At 36.2% G+C, this 23,141-nt stretch overlaps 1 protein-coding gene across 1 annotated transcript in view; it reads left to right on the top strand.

Annotated features, from left to right (window-relative positions):
- The window catches only part of fam135b (family with sequence similarity 135 member B), a 54,649-nt gene that overhangs the window by 20,041 nt on the left and 11,467 nt on the right, over positions 1 to 23,141 (top strand). Inside the window, 7 exon segments of the mRNA XM_051873467.1 lie at positions 6,805 to 6,944; positions 11,759 to 11,829; positions 14,587 to 14,760; positions 15,932 to 16,058; positions 19,059 to 19,212; positions 20,149 to 20,198; positions 21,076 to 21,231. Coding sequence (XP_051729427.1) covers positions 6,805 to 6,944; positions 11,759 to 11,829; positions 14,587 to 14,760; positions 15,932 to 16,058; positions 19,059 to 19,212; positions 20,149 to 20,198; positions 21,076 to 21,231 — 872 coding nt within the window.

The following is a 23,141-nucleotide window of genomic DNA, read 5'->3' as shown; positions in this document are numbered from 1 at the left end:
TCAAAAGATTTTAAAGTAAAGTGTTTACTATGCTATTTTCAAATTGTATATATTCATTATACAGTTGAAATACTGAATTAAAAATACTTAAATTTAATTAACTATACAGGGGATGTTAACTTAGTACATTGCTATAATATTAGCGGTTAAAATTAGCCTAACAACAGAGCCCAAATTATACTGAACTGCTATTTATTTTCAGATATAATAACTGCACTCAAATAAAAACTGAAATGTTTGTATACAACTCAATTGTTCATAAGGTAGTTTTCATAAACAACAAATTAATTCAAACATAATTAACAGTAAATATGCTCCTCTCTAGATAACTAATGAACTGTGAACACCTGATAACTTTCCTGAGGTAAATGCAAGTGACATGTTGTTCACAAGCTGTTTTATTGACGTGTTTCTGGGGTTTAAACACTAATTGAGCGATTACATGAGACATGATACATTTCGGTAAATTGTACTGTATCTTTCAACCTACCTTTTGATGTTCATGCATCGTGATATAACTTGTATAAAAGTGGAAGAAAAGACTCGCGCTCCGCGCGGCCGTTTAAAATGAGACACTACGTGAGCAAAACGTCACGTCACATTTAAGAGCTTCAAACGCCATTTATTGTTTGAATTTCGTGAAAACTAGACATAATTAGGAAGCTGAGACTTTGTTTTTTATCAGAAGTAACAAAGCACAAAATACTGGATGGGAGGCACGCTACAAAATAATGTTTGGTGTAGGGAACCGCGGACCTGGCTAGCTTGGACTACAGGTAATACAAAGGGTCAAAAAGTCTTCTTTAACGACGCTATTTTTTATGGCGTTATTGAATAGACAGTCCTCATCTCCAGGAAATTAGTTTTTGCAGGGTGGGATGTTTGAATACATGGCCTCTCATTGGCTTATTCTAGAATACTATACATAAAGGTTTACATTTGTTGTTAATACTTTTGCTGCATGATTAAAGACATTTTCTCATTGTTTTCTGTGACCTGCCCTGGTTACACAAACAGGCTACACACTATGTAATTTACGTTACCTTTGTTTTGTTCTGTGTGTTAACTTACATTCTTCTCACATTCTCAGCACACACTTTGTGCTCAAAAAAACCAGTAATCTACAGATGGCTTTAGTTTTATGGCCATCTGACGGCAGTCAGGGACAAGGGCGCCATGTTGTGTCAGCTGAAAATATAGTCTGTTTTCACAACATCAACGGCTTCTGGTCACACACACACACACTCACACACACACACACACACACACACACACACACTGTACACAGTGTACACACTGCTGGTATGACACCTGTTTAGACCATGTTCAAAAGATCCTTAATAACTATTTGACACACACACATGTCTGGTTTACTATCCTTGTGGGGATTCTTCAACACAGTATTGTCAAGAAACCTTTTTTGTCATATCTTACCAAACACATTTTTGAGAATTAATCACTCCTATTTACCCATGGGACTGCCATTTACTTCAAGTTTTGCTTTTGCAGTTATAAGAAAGTGTGTTAGCATGCTTCTGAAAGTGAAACGTTTATTCAGTCAGGCCACAGATACTGTGATTCCAGCACACTATGAACTACAGATCAAATAATGTCGTCTGAATGACATCACGTCACCGCAATAAGCTTCTGAGCACACTTTCATCTTCTGTTTATGTGCAAGGTACTAACAAGACTAGAATTTTGTTTTTAGATGTCTGCTGACTAATCTTATGATTCTTCTGGTATTTATAAAAAAAAAAGACACATTCCAGTCTTCAGTGTCACATTAACCTTCAGAAATCATTCTAATATGCTGATTTGCTGCTCAAAAGATTAATAAATATTTAACAAATGTCTTGCTCATTGCTAGTTAATGTTAGTTAATGCAAAGTCTTTCACTTTTGATCAATTGAATCCGACTTTACTGAATAAAATTAATTTCTATTAAGACATCGTATTGACCCCAAATTTTGATCTAGTAGTGTAGTTTTTAATACACACATACAAAAACTGCAAAACTGTGTCCTTACCAGAAACAAAACAATAACGAAATAAATAAAAAGATTTCCATGTCCTTTATAACATTGTGCTAAGAAACCAGGACACTGATAAATTAAGACTTTCCTGTTCATTCAGTTGCTCATTTTGTTTCAGCTCTAGTTATATGAGAACAGCAGTGTTTCTTTAGCTATCTTATCTTAATGTCTTTATTGAGGATTTACAGTGTGTGTGTGTCTGTATTTGGCAGCAAAACTCTGCGGCCTCTGTCTGACATTGAGTCTTGGCGCGGCTTGTTTGACTGAACGCCAGCAGCGGTCTGAATCAAACTCTCACACTCACTGGCATCAGCGGCCATTTTGGATCTGTCCGTCATTCTGGCTCTGAAGCGATTTCATTTCCAGTTTTAAAATGCCATCCGGGCAACTGGCTGGCTGACTGGCTAAACTGAAGTGTTGCAGTGTCTTTGTGCTCTCTACTAACAAGAACTGTTAAAATAGTACAAACTCCATTTTGTATTGTGCCTCAGAAGTTTTTCCTCAACCTGCACTGCTCAGGATGCTTCCCGCTCTGTATTATTCATTATGCACATTATTCCTGTCATTATCACGTTAAAGGTGCAATATGTAAGATTTTTGCAGTAAAATATCCAAAAACCACTAGGCCAGTGTTATATATTTTGTTCACTTGAGTACTTACAATATCCCAAATGTTTACAACTATTTGTAAATCGTGAGAAAATTGCAATTTTAACCAAGGCTCCGGGATGTGTGAGGAGTCACCTGTCAATTGCGTCATACCCACGTTACCCTCGGTCTGCCTCGGTTTCCGGTTTTATTTTGTAGAAACCATGGAAACACCAAAGACACTTTAATATATTACATGTTTTAATAGACAAGGGAACAACTGTTTTGATATATTTATAGACAGAAAACTAATTGTTGTTATATAGCTCAACACGTTTAGTCTTATTGTTTAAATATAATTTTCTTGATTTTTTGCGAGTACCATGCTTTTACCATGCCTCAGAGAAAAACACTATTTTGTCAAGTAGCTAACATAGCATAATCAGATGCAGCTTTATTTTTAGTAACATTAATACAGAATTTTCTCCATCATACAATACGTTTTAAAATGAATTGCATGCCATTTATCAACACAAGCCATCCAGTATTTAATATGATATTCTAAAATCGATCTAGCTTACTGCAGTGTGTCTCAAACAACAGCAGCCACCGAGCGAACGCACAGAGTAACGTTATAACATCATTTTCAACACTCTCAAATGTATCTAATATGACAAACAGAGCTGTATTACCTCATATTCATGACCAGAAAAGCGGAAGCGGCGCCGGCAACTGTGGCAAAAGTTCCGCTGCTCGTGAAGCGTGTGTTGCGCAATCGCTCCAGCAGCCTCGTTCAGCTCCCACAACACTCGGTCCTGCTCTGCTTCATACTACAGTAACATTAATAATCGCATCCATGAATATGATTTCTTCCCGAGTCCTATCCATATTCTTTTGCACCGTCCGTTCAGGTGAAGACCACATGTCCCAAGATTCCGTGCTCAAACTTGGCGTCATCAAGCTACGCCTTTGTTTTGAATAGGCCTCTAGCGACCTCTAGCGGACAGAAATCCTACATACTGCACCTTTAAAAAGGTAACGCTGTGCTACTCACTGTCAAAACAGTGTATTAAAATATCCACAGTTCACACCTCCAGCTTCCCTTACAGCTTTATACAACAGGAACAATATTATAGGTATGAAGAGAATGAATCATATGTCACATGATATGATAATAAAGCCCTGGAGACATGAGCTAAAATGCTAATTCTGACTGTACAACATGTCAGATTGCAGTGCAGTGAATTACCGTACTGCTATCAGACAGCTGCAGTAACTGAACTAGTATATGAATGAGTATACACTTTTGTAAATGTTGCTCAAAAAACATCTTGCTGTATCAAAAGTTTTTGCATATATGGTGACAAATATTCTACACAAGAACAAAACAGCCAGAAACAAACGCCCCAAAAATATAAAAATTCTCTCATTTACTCACTGCCATGCTGTTCAAGACTCGTATGGCTTTTTTTCAGCTGTGAAACACAAAAGGGGAAATTTTGAATGGAGACACAAAAGAACGACAAAAGGCAAAAAGACACAAAAGAACCATGAAAGTAGTCTGTGCTTCAAGGTCTCAGTATAGCAGAATTACTAAATATGGGGGGAAACACTGACACTAATCTTAACACTTTTGGAACAAATGTGTTTAGTCTATTAACAAAGTATTTGACGCCTATTCATACACACACACACACATATATATATATATATGTATATATGTGTGTATATATATATATATATATATATATGATGGCAAAAGGCTAAAAGGTTTTCTAAATTGTAATGTGAATTCAAAACTTTTACTTACTGTATCAATATATATATATAAAATAAAAGATTAAAGCCCCAGTGCTGAAATTTGGCAACGTTTTTCCAAATTATAGTCCAATGCAAATTTTGCCTAAACATAGTTTTTATAACTAATGAATATCAACGCTTGGGTCTCTGCAGCCTATATGACGATGTTCCAAGTCATATGATAATTGTGTGAGGAAAAGACTGATATTTAAGTCATTTAGTGGGTTGTTAACTGGTTAAATGACAGAATCACTGAGTGAGTTGAACTTGAGAACTCAATCAGTTTGATCTGTGATTGAATTATTAAATGATTCATTAAAAATATTAAACTTAAAACAACAATTCAGTCATGAATCACAGGTTGCAGCTTCTCTCATAAATGTGCTAAAGTCTGAAAAAGTCTAAAAAAAAAAAAAGTCTTAAAGGGTCTTAAAGTTAAAAAAACCCCCAAAAAACTCATATATTTGACATTGTTGCAGCTCCTCTCTTCCTAGTCTGTCAGTAATGCTCTCTTTAGTTCCGGTCTCTATGAAGCCTCTACTTCTAAAAAGCGCAATGTGCTTTGATTGGTCGGCTGGAGCAGAGTGTTGTGATTGGTCAACCACTTCGAGTGTGTTTCGGAAATGTCATGCTTATTACCACATTTTTGCGTATGCCTTAGGCGGGAATTATTTAAATGATGACTATTGTGGCGTTAACGTTTCTGGAAGAAAACTTAAGACTACAATCAAGGCGTTTCAAGGAGTTCAGAAATAATAACTCCCTTTGGAGTGACTTTGTAACTTTGCAGACCTTTTTCATGCTAAAACAGCAGTATTTTTTTTTTCAATATTTTGGAGATTGACAGCCCCTGACCTCCTTCATGTTCATTATGTTGAAAATAGTGTCCAGGATATTCATCATAAATCATCTTTTTCTTGTTTTACAAAAGTCAAACAGGTTTTAACAACCTGAAGGTGATTAAATAATGGCAAAATTTTCATTATTGTATGTACTATCCCTTTAAGGTATATTATAGATTATACAATATGCCGCATTACAGTGCAGTGCTGTGAATTTCCATACTGCTGTCAGTCGGCTTGAAATAGTGTTCATCAGAAACACACTGACCTGATCCATCATCTTTTTTCTCGGTTTATGAATCTTCCCCTCCATCAAACACACACACACCCCATGACTCCCCTGGCAAGATTAGACACTACTGTCCGACTCTCTCTCTCTCTGCGTCTCTGGGGCATCGGCGCACTGCAGAACTGTTTTGGTGACACACAGCGAGGAAGAAAGATATAGAAAGAGAGACAGACAGAAAGAGGCAAGAGACAGACAGACTCAGCAGGGGTCTGTCTTTACGCGAGACCCTCACTGTTTCGCTCAGCACCTCTCTGACACGCGCTATCATCCTCTCCACTGAAGAGAAACCCCACTGAGGTGCTGTCATCCGTCACAGACAAGATCTCGGTCTCTCTCCGGGTGGATGTGGAGCCAGTGGCCGGCGTTTGATGGTTATGGCCTTGATGGTGGCTGTTTTAGTGTCAGGTTAGAGAAAAAAACAGGACGAGTAATGCTGGATTTGATGGACAGATTCATGATTTTCTCTCCTTTATTGCTCTCATGTTGATCTTAAAACTTTTCTCAGATGTTTCTGCTAAAATTCAACTGGAGAAAAAGGAAGACCACTCAAATATGAAAAATTTATCATCATTTACTCACCCTCCTGTTGTTCCAAATGTTGACCATGGCTGCTAAAAATGACAACAATCAAAAAACAAACAATAAAAATAGCCTTTTTTTTTCAAGGTAAAAAAAAATATTGCATTAACGTTTTGGGGCTGCTTAAAATAATTTAAAAGAAAACATATACTGTTTTTTGTGGGGTTTCATAAACATTTTTTTTTTTTAATTACACAGGAACATTACTTAAAACAAATGACAAAATACTGTACTGTTTTTTGTGTGAATATAATTATATTGTGAATATATATTTTATTATATCACATATATATGTTTTATGTTTTTTATATATGTTTTGTGCTTGCTGGGCTTTCCACTTGTTCTCCATGTACTGCCTAGGACTTGCAATTGAGATATACAATAACTGTATTTCTACAGGCCCTGCTCTGACATAAGCAAAGTATTTTCATTTGATTTTTTGCTTTCTCTCAATTTCAGAGCCACAAACATACAAAATCACATTCCTGCCAAACAATGTCAGAAAACAACACACACTAAATATGAATGAAGCACGTCTACATCTCTCTTTCTGCTGGGAACCGTCACTGAACATGCTCTGATGTGCACACAGTGGAGAATCTCTCACTGGAGATGCTTTGATGTGAACAGCGGTGAAACTAATCTACCTTCTTTCTCTCTGTCTGGGCAGGCGAGTGCAGTTTCAGCAGCGCAGGGGTTCATGATGGTGGAGTGTTCAGTCGGATCTTTCAGATCCTATACAGGAATGAGGAGGTGACCCTGGAGGATCGCATGAACTTTAGAGTGCACCTGCTGCTGGACGGGGAGAGGGTGAGTGTCACGCTGCTCTGAAAACAGAAATGAGGGTCGTGATGTGGGTTATGGTGATATCAGCAACCTAGTATTAAAAAAAACTGGACTGGTAGGTGGAAGGTTGTAGGTTCAAATCCCACAAAAAGAACCTGCTACACGCAGAATCACGCAATGGGTTGCAAACATGGAAATAAACAGCTGGATATATATGAAAGCAGTCAACTTTAATCAGAATAAACTCAAAATTACATTTAAACAGGACAATCACAATATCGACAAGCTATGAGTTTTTGTAAGAAAAAAGTCCATATTTAAAACTTTACTAAAAATTACAAATAACAAGCTTCCGGCAGACGACCGTACGCATACTGCGCCAAATGAGTAACCCCCTGATGCGATGTATGACGCATGATGTAGGAGTATCGCAAGCTTAGACGTCTCTCGCGGTTCAAGCAAACAGGGCTGTGCAACAAACTCAAGCTCCTCTTCTCTTATATCTAAATCCTTTTTCTTTAAAAATGATCGTTTTAGACTTCGTGACCGGTGTTTTGTTTTGCTCTATCCTCTGCGCTTCCGCGTTCGTCATTACGGCATGTGTCGAGTCAGAGGTTACTCTTCCACCATAAATTGATGCATACGGCCATCACTTCGCTTCAGAAGGCCTTTATTAACCCCCTGGAGCTGTATGGATTACTTTTATGATGGATGAATGCATTTTTTTTTTTTTTTTGGCTTCAAAATGTGGCCCCCCTCCACAACCATTATAAAGCTTGGAAGAGCCAAGATATTTTTAAATATATCTCAGATTGTGAACGAAGATAGTCATATACTCCTAAGATAGTTTGAGGGTGGGTATATCATGGGATAATTTTCATTTTTGGGTGAACAAGACACAGGTGAGACACATGAGGGCAAATCAAAAACCATAGTAACAAACAACAATGGACAGGGACAGAGGAAACTGAAAGGGAAACAGTGCAAATCAAACAAGAACAAAACTCAAACCCAGAACAGACGTGACAAATACAGTGTGAGCTGGAATAATAATAACCTTGTACTTTAATCAAATCAATTAAATAAAAAGATGCAGAGGTAAATTGAATATTATAAAGTGGAAAATTGAATACACTACTGTCAAAAGTTTGATTTTGAAAGAAGTCCCTCCCTTCTGCTCACCAAGGCTGCATTCGTCTGATCAAAAAATACTGTAAAACAGTAATATTGTGAAATATTACAATTTAAAAGTTTTCTGTTTTAATATATTGTAATTTCCAGACTTCAGTGTCACATGATCCTTGCTCAAGAAATATTTCTTCTTATTATCTTATTATTAAAACAGCTTAATTTTAAGAAAAACTGTGATTTTTTTTCCCAGAATTCTTTGATGAATAGAAAGTTCAAAAGAACAGCGTTTATTTGAAATAGAAATCTATTGTAACAACATAAAGGCCTTTACTGTCACTTTAAAAGTCGTTACTGTCACTTTATTCATTTCTTTAGATAATAATAATAATAATAATAATAATAATAATCATCTTACTGACCCCAAATATTTGAATAGTAGTGTATCTGATTTAATGATGTTAGGGGTGTACTTGTACTTTTCCACAAAAGGAAAGGCAATATTTGTTCATATATTTGTTACAAAATGTATAATCCAGGTGCCATTTGTTGAATTATATGGCTTTTTTTTATCTATTGACATTGATGAAATGCCAGTTAAACCTCAGTATGTCCAACAATGTTGAAGAACAAAAACAAAAAATGAATACTTTTCATGGGGTGTACTTACTTTTTCACAGCACTGTATACACTACAGTATATTATATTCCAATATTATTACCATATTATTATTATTATTATTATCATCATTATCAAACACATACACCAGCTCATTTTAGACATTATGAAATATGTGAAATGGGTAAAAGAGAGATAGAGAGAGGCAGGGAGTTGTAGGTGGGAGAGTGTCTTATCAGATTTCTATGGCCATCTTTCTTATTAACCTTGAAGCAGTTATCTGTGCCCGCTCTCCTCCCTGTCTCACTCCATTTCACTCTCTATCTCTCCCCCTAGATAAGAAATCTAAAAATAGCTTTCCATTTCCCCAGAGTCTGAGTTTAATCAATCTGTGTATCAATAATTGGAGCAGCCCTGTTTGTTTTCAAAGATCGGCGGAGGGTGCACCAGTTTGTCAGAACGGTGTGAAACCTTCTGTGTTCGTCACGTTTTCATGTAAGGGTCCGTCATAAGGGTCCGAGTATTTAATATGAGTATTTTAATATTATTAATATTTTATATATCATTTTATTTTACAAAACAACTGTAAAATTACAATACAAATGTTCTTTTCGGTTTGAATGTCTTTGCTTTCAAACGTTAAACCATAGAGCTTTAAAACTACAGGAGAACCTTTTTTATCTTTTGTTGACAACAGATTTATAAACAACTCATATATCAAATTTGGGAAGATTGTTGGCGTTGTGTTTTCAAATGCACATTATAACTGACAAAAATGTTTTAACACCTGTTTGCCACCTGATGTCACCTGTTGGAGTTTGGGTTCCTTGCCGCCGTCGCCTTTGGCTTGCTTAGTTGGGGACACTTGACATTTGATATTCAACAATGTATGCATCGACACCCTTGAATGCAAACTGAACTGAGCTGGATGATGACATCACTGTTTACTCCAGTGCGGATATAGATAAATTAACTAAATTAATAACTATTGATTCTTACAACGGAATGAATCAATACTAAATTGACTTAAGCTGGACAATGACACCATTTTCTTTAAGAGCTGCTGTGCAGCAAAATTATATACCAGTTATCACTGTAAAGCTGCTTTGACACAATCTGCATTGTAAAAAGCGCTATAGAAATAAAGGTGACTTGACTTGACTTGACTGGACATAAAAAGGCGAAAATTAATGTGATTGTGTCCACTCACATTAAAGGGTCATAAAACTCCAAAACACATTTTTTGATATGTTAACAGATATGTACTGGTTTCACATCAATGAAAACAACGATAGCACTCATTATGTTTATTATTAAGTGGAAAGTGGTTCTTTTTTAGTTTTTCTGAGCCATTTCGTTCTTCTGGTTTAAAAAGCAAAGTTGAACCAACGTCACAAACAGTGAGATATATGCGTTAATTCGAAGTGGTGATTGGCTGCAGTGGCTGGAGAGTACACATCTATGTCATCAGTTTCTGAACTTTTCTTCGCATTATTCATGAGAATGGACTCTTTTAACTCTTTCCCTGCCATTGACGGAATTTTCCGGCTTTCCATTTTTTCATTGTTATACCGTAGGGGGCGCCATTACACATCTTATGAACGAGTACAGAATCTCTGGATCAAAACACAGACGAAAAAGAAGCAGAAAAAAGCGATAAAAGCATTGCTTATGCACGTTGTAGTTGTGATTTTCTCAGCTTTTTGTTCAAAATGTTGCTTTTTACCTACATTCAAGTGATGATAACAAAGAATGCATGAAGCTGGAATAAAACAGGTTTTTCTGTTCTTTCTTTTGATATATTGCATGTTCAGATATTCATACAACAAAATATTCTGGGGCCATAAAATATTTATGAAAATGATCAAAAATTCTGGCATTGGCTGGCAACTTCTTAAAAAAATGCTGGCGGGGAAAAAGTTAATCCAATCACTGTGCTATATTATGCATGAGATCACATATTACAGCGGAGAATTCAAATGTCACCAAAGACTGTTTTAACACTGGTCGTTTACCTGCTTGTTCAGATTTGCCTTGTTGTCCTTCAGACACATGTTGTACATGTGTTTCCTCACATGAGAAACAATGTTGTTACATGTGGGACATGTGAGTGCATGTGAAATGCTCCAGTTTTGCAAAAGAAATGCATGATGAATAAAACCTTAAATCACTTGAGGACTGGTGTGCTATGATTTTTATAAAGTTTTTTGCTAGTTATATGATAAAACATTGACAGAAGGTCCAGCCATATCTAGAAATCAGTAGTATTGTCAAAAGTACCGACTTCGGTACCAAATCGGTACTGAAATTTTAAAATATGATGCTTTGAGCACTGTTGAGCGGATTCGTAAACACCTCTGATTGGCCACTATGTTCACGCACTCATGAGATATGTTTGTGATTGGCTTCAATGATAAACGCTTCAAAAAACGCTGTAAATCATCAAAGACGCTCTTCACCGAGTGCTTACACAGATACACACAAGAGCCTTTGAAAGCAAGCGTTGCGGACCGGTCCGCTGATAGACGCCTGCTTTCAAACGCTCCTGCTCCCGCTTTCAAATTCAACACTTGCGTGTGCTTTCAAACGCTGTTGTGTGTTGATCATTGTAGCCAATAACAGACATATCCGATGAGCACGTCAACACAAAGGCCAATCAACCGTGCTCCAAGAGTCACATTTTTAAAATTTCATTACCGATTGGTACCAAAGTCAGTACTTTTGACAACTCTATAAAATCATAAAGACAGAAGGCAACCACTCAACGCCAACCAATCACAACGCCTTAGCAACCACAAAGCAACAGCTTTCAATTAAAAGTATATTTGACTGGTTCTAAACAGTTCATTAACTAATACTGATTAGTTCATTGATGGTACGTTACTATTATGTTTTACAACAGACTGATAACAAAGAGTCTTCTTGAGTTTCACTCTATTTACATTACATTTATGCATTCAGCGTGTAAATCGAGTCCAGGACATTGGCGCTGCTAACAGCATGCTCTAGAAACGCTGTAGAAAAGATCTTGCTTTGTTTTTGAAACCTGCAGTTAGTTTTGACTGACAGGTGTGGTGATGTGTCTCTCTCAGGTGGAGGAAGCTGTAAGTGAGGTGGACGTCCAGCTCAAACTAGATCTGCACTTCACTGACAATGAACAGCAGTAAGTCTTTCTACCTTCCTTTTTCCATCTTTTTCTTTCTTTGCATCATCACCGCCTGTGTTCAGAATAGCATAATATCATGCAATTTTTGCTATATGCAGTCAGTATATTCTGCACAGTATGTGGATCTTCAGCATTCACGGAATGACCTTCTACTTTCCATAAATATTTAGTATACAAGCAGAGCATATTGCACTGGGTACTGTATCCCACAACACTGTATAAGCTGTATAACCCGAATAAGTTGGGCTAATTCAAAAAATTTTAGGTAATCAGTTACATCAAATTTTTTGAGTTATGATGTTCCCAATTTTATGTAAGCAGAACTATGAAGTTTGTAGTACTCATGCATGTTAATTGCTCCTAACTTGAAGTACTGAGTTAGCTAACTCATACATTTTGATAGCAATTTGCATAAAATATTTAGTTAATTAACTTTTTTATTTTGAGTTCTTGCAAATCAAATGAGTTATTTACTTCACTGTAAACCCTAAGAAAATACAAAAAATGGCAACTTGCTAATTTGCTAACATGTTAACAATAGCATGGTATAGCACTTACTGAATGAGTACAGCAACTTAAAACATGTAACTTACTTGCTCTCATACCAAGCCACATGCGCTACTTGTCACCTTGATGGTAACTCTCCAAAAACCCACATTAACAGAAACTCTTCTAAATTAGCATAACAAAACATTAATCACTACTAAATCTCCCTTACCATTAATCTTGTGCAAAAAAAACAAAAACATTATATAACACTAAATTTTAGCATTTACTCTCCCATTTGAGTGCCATGGGCAAAGCATGCTGGAAAAACAGAAATCCCAGTCCAGTTTCAGTTCAACTTAAGTTTGCCTAAATTAAAAGAAATGAGTTCATACAACTCAAAACAATGAAACAGTTCAGTTTACTTGAAATATGTCAGTGCTGTGAACTCAAAAGAAAAAGAAAGTTCTTAATACTCATAGCAGTTAATTTAACTGAACTAATTTGTTCAATTTAAGTTTGTCCTACTCAAACCAATTAAGTATTTTGAGCATTAGGGTTTACAGTGAATGCAATGCACTTTACGTTCCATGTACAGAGTGATGAATGAAAATGAAGCAGTATCAACCATGATTTTAATTGCAGACTACATTGCAGTTCAAACATTTGATCAAAAATACAGTAAAAGCAGAAATATTATGAAATATTATTAAAATTCTAAATAACTGTTTTCTGTTTGAATATGTTTCAAAATCTAATTTATTCCTGTGATCACAGCTGAATTTTCAGCATCATTACTCCAGTCTTCAGGGTCACATGATCCTTCAGAAATCATTCTAACATACTGATTTGCTGCTGAAGAAATTTTTCTTATTATTATCAATGTTAAAGTAAGTTGTGCTGCTTAATATTTTTTGTGGAACCTGTGACATGTTTATTCATCTTTACTGTCACTTTTGGTCTATTTAATGTAGCTAAATATAATTATAAATAATACTAAAAAAACTATATACTGACCCCAAACTTTTGACATACACTTTTGTGTATGTTCGGTATGGAATACTACCCTTCTGCATACTGTAGTATATACCATTTATTTGCCTACTATTTTTGACAACAGTTTGTAAAAAACAAAACATTATGCAATCTATCCAATTTTTTATAATAATATCTTTACACTTGCCAGCCCAATGCATCAGTGTCAACAAAGAGATGTTAAAAATCACAGCTGATATTGTTTCATCCATCACAGTGAAAATGGGAGATCAAATCAAGCGCACTGCATTATGGGAGACAGTATTCCACACAACACACTCTATTTAGTACATTTAGTTAGTCATCTAGTTACACTAAACATACAGAAGGTGAAAACAACTCACTGAGTTAAACATGCAACATAATGAGCTAGTGTGAGAACAATGTAGCATACATTTTGAAACATTTGCATACTATTTCACATACAATTTTTTAAAAATGTAATATATAATACACAATATGCAAGTATTCTATTCCAAACACATACAGCCATTTTCTCCCTCTTTTCAGTATTTCTTCTCCCTGTATCATCTCTCTGTCTGTCTTTATTTAAGGATCTGCAGTGAGAGAGAGTGTGATAGAGCCTCAGGCTGGCACAGTGTGTGTGTGTGTGTGCGTTTTAATCAAGAACAGTAAGAGCAACCACACCGATGGCCCTCAGCTTAAAATACTTTCACACACACACACTTCTGACTCAAAGCAGCATAAATGAGAGCAATTACTTGAGCCTCTTACCTGCAGCAGAGCCCCAGAGCTCAGAGCAGCGGCAGCGGTCGGCCCCCGTGGCCCCTGAGCTCTGCAGGGACGTCAGTGAGGCGAGCTCATTAACTACCCTACCTGTCCATCTCCCTCTCCTCCTCACGTTTGCTCTCCTTCTCTTGAGTTTTCTGTATTCAGGTCTTTTTCTGCTGCTCTTTTTCTCTGGCTGTCACATCTTAGTATGGTTGTTACTTTTGCAGACCTGAGACAATAAAATCTATCATAAATTCTATAATATATAAAATATAAAATTTATTTAATTACACAATCTATAAACAATCTATCTATCTATCTATCTATCTAAACATACATGTAGTAAATATATATATATATATATATATATATATATATATATATATATATATTTACTACATGTGTTTTCCTCCTTATTTTGAATTGCGCATTGTATTGTTTTGTGTTTTAGGGTTACAGGAAATGTATGTAAACTTAACTGAAAATGTCTTTATGTTTTAGGTTGGCGGATATCTCTTCAGTGCCTCTGATTAGCAGCAGGACGTTGGGTTTGCACTTCCATCCACACCAAGGCCTGCACCATCACCTTCCCGTCATGTTTGACTACTTCCACCTGTCCGTCATCTCCGTCTCAATCCACGCCTCCCTGGTGGCACTGCATCAACCACTGATCAGGTGATCACACAAAACTCCGCCCCACCAGTTCTCAGCCAATCACCCATTTAAGGAACCAACTACCATGCCTTCAATGTTTATTTTGCAGCTTTCAAAAGACTTTTTGTGTATAAATTTGATTGTTTTTTCCTTGTCCCAGACAAGGACATCATTAATATAAATATTGAACTGTTTTATCAATAATAATAATAATACTTGCCATATAACACTAATGATGAAAGTATGAAATCAGTAGTGGTGTAATGCATGTATTATGTAATTTAATTTTAATTATTAAGGCAAGTATTATTTAATTTAACTGAACTGAATTAAGTAAAAACAGTAATATTATTACAATTTAAAATAACTGTTTCCTATTTTAATATAGTTTATATATTTTGAATTTATTTTAATTATTAATGTAACTGACAATGCGGGCTACATTACCGTTTAACAGGTTGGGGTCTGTAAGATTTTTTAATATTTTTGAAAGAAGTCTCTTATTATTACAATTTAAAATATTTGTTTTCTATTTGAATATATTTTAAAATGTAATTTTTTCTAGTGATGGCAAAGCTGACTTTTCAGCAGCCATTACTACTGTCTTGTGTATTCTTTAATTTAAATTAATTTAATGTAATTTAGATACTTTCATCATTAGGTGTATAAGGCAAGTATTATTTAATTTAATTTAATTTAGATATTTTATCATTAGGGGTATAAGGCAAGTATTATTTATGGCGAGCTTTTCTAGTTTAATGGTGAATACTGTTTGTTGGATCTGTAGCCTACCTCCTGTTTGTAGGAGGTTTTATTGGCAGGATGTGATGTATTTTCACTGCTGTGGATCTGTTCTTTAAAACTGAGCTTTTAAAGTGCTAGATCTTTCCCTGAACCCTCCTGAAAGCAAAGCTGTCAAATCAAAAGTGTGTGTATTTTTCAGCTGTTTTGTGTAATGGATTTCAGAGAACAGAAGCCTCATTAGTGACAAATATTCTCAAGACCGACGTTTACAAACTAATCAGACATGTGGGTTATGTGAGGACCATGTGACACAGCAGGCCAGACACGCAGTATAAATAATCTTGTGAGCGGTCCCTCCCTGCGATCCCTTAGGCTAATTCAATTGATAGCAGCTGCACACATTGATCACGCCATAGGTACTTACATTCTGTCATTTGTCTTCCTCTAGTTTTGCGCGCAGTGGTAGGGGGGCTTGGCTAGGTAAAGGATCTCCAGAGAGTGAGGCTCCGCCCTCTGCGATGTCAGTGGAGAATCTGATGTTCGGGGCGGGATACTGCAAACCTGTTCCAACAGAGGTAACCACATCCATCTAACCTGATCAACTCATTTTACACATAAACATAATCATATGTTTAAATGATTCTATTGATGCAGTGCAACTTATCTCGAGGGGATATTTTGTCATTTTTAAAAGTATTAGTATTTCCAAATAATAGCTACCTGCTTCAGTTGGCTCTACATAAAATTCAGACCTTCAGCCAGAACAATTTAGAGTTAAACAGCATAGGTAATTTGTCCTTTCTGACCAGTAGCTGAGGACAAAGTAGCCCTGCATTTTTTCTGATTGGAAGGATTGAGAGGTTTCTCTTGCCTGTGGAGATTTCCATTTAGGCAGGAAATCGTAACGAGGTCTCTCGTCTCCGTATGGGTCCTATGTTTACACCCCCCCTGCAGGGCATTTTATTAAGTACAGCGTTACGCTGGAGGGAGGCAGCGTTTGATCATCGTAACGAGCCCAGCTTTAACAGCTTTAAACATGAGGAGCAAGCATCTCTCTCTCTCCTTTCTATAAGAGCTCACAGACCTCCTCAGCACTTTTACTTTACATAGAAGTATATAATGTGATGCTCTTTATCATACTCTTTTCTCTATATATGCCATAAGATTAGATCTTTAAGCTTGGATTGGTTCATTAATTATTTACTCACCTTTATATTGTTCCATCCCCACTTTCTTTCATCTGTAGCCTAGAACACAAAAGAGAAATTCTGAGAAATTGTAATGTACTGTAATTGTCAGGTTGGAGCAAATGGAGATGTCACACTTTTAAAAGCATGCAAAAAAAGTAGGTTACATGGTCCACTTTAGACATTTTTAACTATAAGTAACTTTGCAACTACATGTCAACTAACACCGTGTCTACACCAGATGCGACAGTTGTTGCGCCGCATTGCGCCGTGCCGCAACAGCTAAAAGCTGTCTACACTGAACGCGACAAACTGACCGTTGCAAAGCACTTGGATTACGTCAGAAATAGAATGGGGAATCCGTTTACTGTCGGTAATTTGTTGTGTAGCGCCGAGCCGCATCCAGTGTAGACAATATCACTGATTATCATCGTTCTAAACACCGCTTTTAACCCCGGGTAAAGGAGCGTTTCAATTTAGATGCGGGGTTAGCACCATTATGAAACCCTGCTCTGGAGCAGGGTTAGCACTGCTTTTGCGGTGTTAACTCCGCATCGTGGTGCCAAACTTTCATGGTTCCCTGAGAAGGGGAACGAGGCACTGCGTCCAAAGATACTTTGTTGTTCCCCAAAGTGTCTTCGGATGCAGTGCGAGTTCCCGTTAAAAAAGGAAATGTAGTTGCAAAGTTACTTATAGTCAGTAGAATGTCTAAAGCTGACAATCAAAATAAAGTGTTACCAAAAAATATCATAAAAGTAATATGGCTTGTATATATTACAAGACTTCTGAATCATATAATAGCTTTGTGTGAGAACTAAAACTTCAGTGAACAACCTAAATTTTGGATTGTTTTATATTCTCCCTGTAACTGCTGCAATTGAAGATGGTGAGTTGAACTAGAACAAATTGATTCTTGAATGTACTTGTAATATATAGTGCACAGACTTGCATGAATGTGTTTGTACGCAAGTTGACCACATGGTCACCCAGTGATGACACTATCCCACGATGCATTTACTCTGCACTCGAACTTCTTACATTCAGTTTGGCTCTATAAACTCAATCTATGATCAATATATGTCGTTTTTATGTGAGTGTAATATTGACTGTGTGTGTTTTCCAGCTGTTACAGATACTTAAAAGTGAGAAATGTCAACAGAAAGCACAGAACAGATGTTTGTGTGTGTCTGAGAGAGAGAGAGAGAGAGAGACTGAATTCAGTACGCATCTGTTTGAGTCAAAAGGACATAACTGAATGTAGATTACAAAGCTTCACACATATAATGACAGCGTTCACCACTATCTTTACACCTCGAGCATACATACATTACACAGTATACACAAGTATGCAGTAAAGACATATTAGAGGCCCAACAGACTCACAATCACTCCTGCATCAGCAATTTATGAGCTTTTGCTCCAAAAATTTAGAGCATCACCCAAAACTGTACATTTAAAAATAGCTTGCATTTAGTGTTAGATTCATACAGAAGCCTGTTTCCACCCTAAAAAAAAATGTAACAAGGTAATCATTTTTATTGTAACTTTTTTAAAGGAATTATACTTTTATAGAGCAAAGGTGCATTAAATTGCTCAAAAGTGACAGTTAAGACTTTTATAATGTTCAAAAGAATTCTTTTGAAATAAACGCTGAACTTTTTATATATAAAAGAATCCTAAGTATCACAGTTTCCACAAAAATATTAAGCAGCAAAACTGTTTTCAACACTGATAATAATAAGAAATGTTTCTTGAGCAGCAAATCAGCATATTAGAATGATTTCTGAAGGATCATGTGACACTGAAGACTGGAGTAATGATGCTGATTCAGCTTTGCATAAAAGAGTGACATAATATAAACATTTTTATCTGTACAGGGTCTGTCGTCTCAGAGAAGTATATGTGTGCACTTCCTGAGGACAGGACGTCCCTGTGTCGTTCTCCATAAGCGAGTGCCACGTATGCACACTTCTATTTTACTGCTGGGAAACTGACTGCGTTTAAAGTTTTACCCTACGTTTGATCTTCATCTAATTATTGAGCTTCAGGCTCAGCTAAACAAACATACAGCTGCTGCTCATAACAACCACTTCACACATAAATGACAGATAGATAGACAGACAGACAGACAGACATGGTCTATTCTCCTTTTCCTCTTTTTGTAGTGAGAAGCATGTGCTTTTTTCAGCTATTAAATGAGCATTTATGAGAACTCAGCAGTGGCTGTGTAACTAAAGTTGTGCTAAAGCTGAGAAAACCTTTGTTCAGCGTTTATGCAACCTGGTTATGTGTGTGCAGAAATAACAGGGAAGAAGTGTGACATGCAGTAAAAGCTGACCTCCACCTCGTATGTCCTGTGTGTGTGTGTGTGTGTGTGTTTGTTTCCAGGGCAGTTTTTATGTGCCATCAGAGAACTGTCTGCAGAGAGCTTACACGTGGCACCGGCGCATCTGTAAACTGTTGCTGGCGGCTCACAGAGCTCTGCGCTCGTATTACACAGCACTAATGAAGGAGATCCCTCAACTGCAACGCATGGAGATGGGTATAAACACTGCCTCTTATGTAACTCATTCATTTTAAATGTGTGTGGCTTTCTTTAAGATGGTTTAGAGGGACAGTTCACTCAAAAATGACAATTCTGTTATCATTTATGTTTTTTTTTTCTTCCATGGGACACAAAAAATATTTTAAACAGAAGCACCAAAAAAATAAAAATAAAGATAAAAGCACCATAACAACAACATAAAAATAGTTCATTCCTTCTATTTGTGAGGAGCAAGACAATGATAATCACGCTTTCACTCTTAAAACCTGACTTATTCACAGTACAATCAAGAATAATGCAGCCAAGACTATACGTGCTTAATAATTTCTTTTAGCTTAAAGCAAAATGTGTGTGTGTGAGTAAATAATAACAATCTTCATTTATGAATGAATTGTTTCTTTAAAGCAACACAGAGTAGGAGCAGGTGAAATCATGATATTATGTGTATAATAATTTTAATGAATTTCTGAATATATGGTGAACTGCAGGGGGTTCAAAAGTGATGAAAAGCTAATAATAAATATAACACATACTAAAAAAAAGATAAATATATTATATTTGTTTGCCTGCATGTCAATATCAGAGAATCATGACCTTGTGAATGTGTTGTTAAACTACTGTATTGAAATATTAACTCTCGGGGGGTACTTCAAATAAATATTTTATGTCAAAGGGGTTCAGCTGAAAAACAAAGTTTGGGAATCCCTGCATTATATCATCAGCACCACAGACATCCATAAAAACTGACAATATCATAATACAATGATTGCATGGATGGTGATAGCATGGTACTTTGACACATACTACGCGGTACTGAATGATCACCATATCCATTTATCATGGTATTAAAGAAAAAAAATGGTATTACCATGATACTTTTTTGTCAGTGACATTTTGCTTGATCTAACTTTTTCGTAATGTTCTTGTTTCCAGAGGATCTTTCCCTTGAAGAAACATTAAACCAGCTGACTATTGAACTGCAGGTTTGGGAAACACTTTACTAATCAAATGACTGAAAAAAAAAAACCATCACATGAATCAGCAGTATTGGGGAAAGTTACTTTTAAAAGTAATGCATTACAATATTGCGTTACTCCCTAAAAAAGTAACTAATTGTGTTACTTTTTATGAAAAGTAATGTGTCCTTTCATACCAAAAGTGAAATAATAAGCCTCAGGCTGAAGGCAAGTCATATTTACGCCTGTACAGTAGAGGGCGCAGCTCAAACAAACCTTTCAGCTGTGCTTCCATTCTGGATTAAAGATGAATAAGATACAGGAAAAGAAAGTTCAACGCTCTTATTTCTAAATCTAATATAAAGTAATTTTTGCTTGTTACTATGGTTGAATTAGATCATTGAATGTCAGCAGCAAAGACTTTGGTTAATAAAGTGAGATTAAATACATAAAGTATATTTGTGTAATTTAATATAGTTAATTATTACAGGTTTGCGTAAAATTCTGAGATTGCATTTCACTGTTTTTATTCATTTTGAGGAATACTGAATGTTTTTGTGCAATTGAGAGTAAGTGCATGTTCACATTTAGTCTAGAACTACAATAACCATCATGTTCACACAGCGCACACAACACCTCTGCACTTTATTTCTCTCAACATGGAGACAGGAGAGCTGTCAGTCAATAAATGGGAAAAAGTAACTTGCGTTACTTGTTTGAAAAAGTAACTTACCTGTAGATAATTTGTTGTAAATTGAAAAAGTAATGTGTTACTTTACTAGTTACTTGAAAAAGTAATCTGATTACATAACTCAAGTTACTTGTAATGCGCTACCCCTAATACTGTGAATCAGTATTGTTCTGTGACTAATTAAGACTGACCTCTCTCTCTCTCTCTCTGTAGCTGCAAAGTGGCCATGAGAAGGTAGCCGAACAGATCAGTAAAGATCTGACGCAGCTCTGTGCTCAGCTGTCTGCTCTTTGGACACAGTTTTTGGAAGCCACGGTTCCTAATCCACATATCCGCTCATACCTGGCCCAGGAGCACCACACGCTAAGGGTGAGAGAGGCTGTATTTTTTCTTGACTACATTTTATCTTGCTAAAGGTACACAATGTAACCTCTAGTGGTTAAAAAACAAAACTGCATGCATTTTGCGGAAGAACATTGTTTTGGTTGTGCTTCGGCTCTGAGTGACTGTGAGGATGAATACGGTTATCCTATTGCTCATAAAACATTTACTAGGCTTAAGAATATAACCAGTTTAGATGGAAATGATCTTAAGCTGACTAGCTGAAGACTTTACTCTAGCTTTATCCATTAATAGACACGGTACTTCCTTGAAAATGAATTCCAGCATAGAGCTACAACAACCATAATCAAATGACCCTTCACAATAGATAATGATTTACAATGAACTCTGTTAGAGCTAAATATGGCAACTTATCTGTTCAATAAAATACCTTACTCACCTGTTGAGTAATAAAAACACCATCGCCACGTTGCTTATACAACATTTCAAATCCCTCAGTTCTCGCCATCTCCGAAAACCCAAGCTAATGTTGATTCTTGTTTATTACGAGCTCTGTCGCACAGACTCCCCTCTGTTCAGCGTTTTTTAAAATGGGCGATTCCCTGGAGGTTGGAGATTTAGCGGCTCCATGTCAACCATTCTCGCTCGTTGTCAACTACTCCCACACCATACACGCATCAAAGTAGCCGGAGCAACTTTTCTCGATTTACTGATATGATGAGACACGCACTGGCGAGTGACTCATGTACACAATTTCCCACGAAAACCATCCCAACAGGTTTAAAAGATAAACACTTACAATAGGCTTACCATAGTCAATCAGGGTAAGACATAAACATGTTTTGCAAGAAGCATTGATGATGTATTGGCTTATTTAAGTTTTGTTAACTTTGAACAAAAAAAGTTACACAATGTATCTTTAAATATCATGTTTCACTCAGAAATATGTCAAATTACAGAAGTAAAATGGGTTGCAAAGGCCATGTTCAACACCCATAGATTTTTTTCTAACCCTGGATTATGTAAGCCTTCTACAAATGTTGCAAAACCCTGAATTTCAGTGCCATACAGGGTGAATTTCTAAATGCGACAGGCCCATTTTCGCTTTATGAAATGTATAAATTCAAATACAGTAGCTCACTTAATAATCCCACTGACAAATAGGGATTATTCCCTGATTGCTAACAGTAGAATTCGTCTCTAGTCAGTCTGATTTATATTATTGTAGGATAAATCCTGGAATAAACTGTGGTTCGCCTACACAGCCTGAATTTCCCAGCATCCCTCACAACTCTGCTTTCTCTTGAGCGATGTATTAGACAGAAACTTCATCTCTTCTGATACATGCAGTGATTCCACCCACAGGACAGCTCAGCTTTTAATTACAGAACTGAGAGTTATTATAATGATGAAAAAGATGAAGAGATGAATCCAATTTTGTCTTTATTACTAAAGCGGTTTTATTACACTGTCATACACAAGGTTCCTTCATAAAATATTCCTGCTCACCATGGAGGACATGTGACTGATCTTAAAAAAGATAGATAAGACACGAGATTGTAATGAATTCAAAATGTGCCTGCAAGACAAATAGAGAGAAACGTTGAAATGATTCAGATGCAGCATGAATGATGTATAACTCAGAATGATCTACAGAGACTTAGTTTGAATTAGTTTGAAATGGGCGATTCTTCAAGAAGGGGAACTTTTTTGACAACTAAAAACTGATTTTAAAGAAAAGATTGTTAAAAAAAGTAACTTTTTTGTTTTCACACAGGCTTTTCAAGTGTTGAAATCACAGATTCTACTTTGCATGTTAAAAATACTATTATGTTCAGTTTATTATGTATTTATGTGTACAATTTATTTTATTTCAAGAGTCGATTTGAATAGTCAAAAGTGCCTCTGATTGAAAAATCTAAACAAACAACAAAGAA

Source organism: Ctenopharyngodon idella, chromosome 19, assembly GCF_019924925.1.
Source record: "Ctenopharyngodon idella isolate HZGC_01 chromosome 19, HZGC01, whole genome shotgun sequence".
Taxonomy (NCBI): Eukaryota; Metazoa; Chordata; class Actinopteri; order Cypriniformes; family Xenocyprididae; genus Ctenopharyngodon; species Ctenopharyngodon idella.
Note: the sequence above shows the minus strand (reverse complement) of the source record. Positions and strands in the feature narration are given on the sequence as shown.